Source organism: Carlito syrichta, unplaced genomic scaffold (assembly GCF_000164805.1).
Source record: "Carlito syrichta isolate Samal-C Ts95f unplaced genomic scaffold, Tarsius_syrichta-2.0.1 Scaffold309294, whole genome shotgun sequence".
In the NCBI taxonomy this organism is placed as follows: Eukaryota; Metazoa; Chordata; class Mammalia; order Primates; family Tarsiidae; genus Carlito; species Carlito syrichta.
Genome location: NW_007253390.1, coordinates 1,117,818 through 1,119,325, shown reverse-complemented (window position 1 = coordinate 1,119,325; position 1,508 = coordinate 1,117,818). Strand labels below are relative to the sequence as shown.

The 1,508-nt window shown below is 56.2% G+C and overlaps 1 protein-coding gene across 1 annotated transcript; it reads right to left on the bottom strand.

Moving 5' to 3' along the window:
* Window positions 1-259: 259 nt before the first annotated feature.
* LOC103269548 (40S ribosomal protein S20) lies at window positions 260-782 on the bottom strand. Its single transcript, XM_008067119.1, has one exon. The coding sequence runs from the start codon at window positions 665-667 to the stop codon at window positions 308-310; it is 360 nt and encodes a 119-aa protein (XP_008065310.1). The 5' UTR covers window positions 668-782; the 3' UTR covers window positions 260-307.
* Window positions 783-1,508: the final 726 nt, after the last annotated feature.

Below are 1,508 nucleotides of genomic sequence, written 5' to 3'. Positions count from 1 at the left end.
CAGTGGCATGATCCCGGATCACCGCAGCCTCAACCACCTGGGAGCAGGTGATCCTTTCGCCTCAGCCTCCCAAGTAGCTGGAGCTACAGGCATGTGCCACCACACTTGGCTAATTTTTAAATTTTTTTGTAGAGACATAGTCTCATCATGTTGCCCAGACTGGTCTGGAGCTCCTGGGTTCAAGCGTTCCTTCTGCCTCAGCCTCCCAAAGTGCTGGGATTGCAAGTGTGAGCCATCGTGCCTGGCCCCTATGTGGTTCTTTTTTTTTTTTTTTAACAAGTGGCATCAATTTATTAAAATACTTGACTCAGGCATCAGCAATGGTGACTTCAACCTCAACTCCCGGCTCGATACTGATGGACGTGATCTGCTTGACAATCTCGGAGGGACTGTGCAAGTCGATGAGCCGCTTGTGGATTCTCATCTGGAAGCGATCCCAGGTCTTGGAACCTTCGCCACAGGGCGTTTTCCTGGTGGTGATTCTCAAAGTCTTGGTAGGCATGCGAACGGGTCCTTTCACTTTGAGATTCTTTTCCTTCGCGCCTCTGATCAGGTCCGCGCACACTTTCTCCAGAGACTTCACGTTGCGGCTGGTGAGCGTGATCCGGATCCGGTGGATGGCCACCTCCGGCTCCACGGGCGTCTTGCCGGTGTCTTTAAAAGCCATAGCTGCGGCGCGGCTTCCTGACCGACTTGTTCCTCGGCGAGAGCGAACAGCGGTGAGTCAGGAGCAGGAGCGGGAGGAGCGCGGCCCCGCAGCACCCGCGCCCGCGTCGTCTTCGGAAGGGCCCCTATGTGGTTCTTAAAGTGTGTCCCCAGACCAGTTACATCAGCCTCACCTGAGAGCTTGCTAGAAATGTAAATTTCTGAGCTTCACCCTAGACCTGTGTTTTGACAAACACTCCCCAGCATTCTGAGGCACCAAGTTTGAAGACCACTGGGCTCGCAGAGGCCTGTTTTTGCTGGGTTCTGAGGGGACAGAGAGAAGGTAGAACTGCATACCAGAGACAGGTGACGCAGTGCCTAGACACAAAGTCCTGTGCAGGAGAGCCAGGGTGAATCTGGGTGGTGGGGAAGGGAAGGCCTCCTGGGGGGAGGGCTGAAAGGAAGGGCTGCATCAAGACGGGGAGAAGAGAAGGGAGCCTTGGAGCCTGGAAATTTGAGAGCTCAAAGGTGCAGAAGCAAGCAACCTACCCCATCTGGGTTGGGAGGCAGTAAATGAACTCTTGTGGCCAGGATGGGGCTGCAAGGCAGGCTGGGAGCCAGGCAGGAGAGGCCATGGGGGGTGCAGTCATGATGCTCTGGGGGTTCACCGGGCAGGGGCGCAGGTGGAGTGAGGTGGAATTGAGAGAGAGAGAGAGACACACTGACCTGGTGTCCCAGTTCCCAGGCTTGCAAACTGCTCACATGCTGGTTTGAAACAGATGTGTGTCTAGGGTGGGGTCCGCACCCAATTGGCTAGCTCACCCTCCACCTCTGCTCTCCACACCCCCCCCCCCCCCCCCCCC

Coding starts and splice junctions, on each gene's coding strand:
- LOC103269548 (XM_008067119.1), bottom strand. CDS start 667: ATGGCTTTTAAAGACACCGGCAAGACGCCCGTGGAGCCGGAGGTGGCC.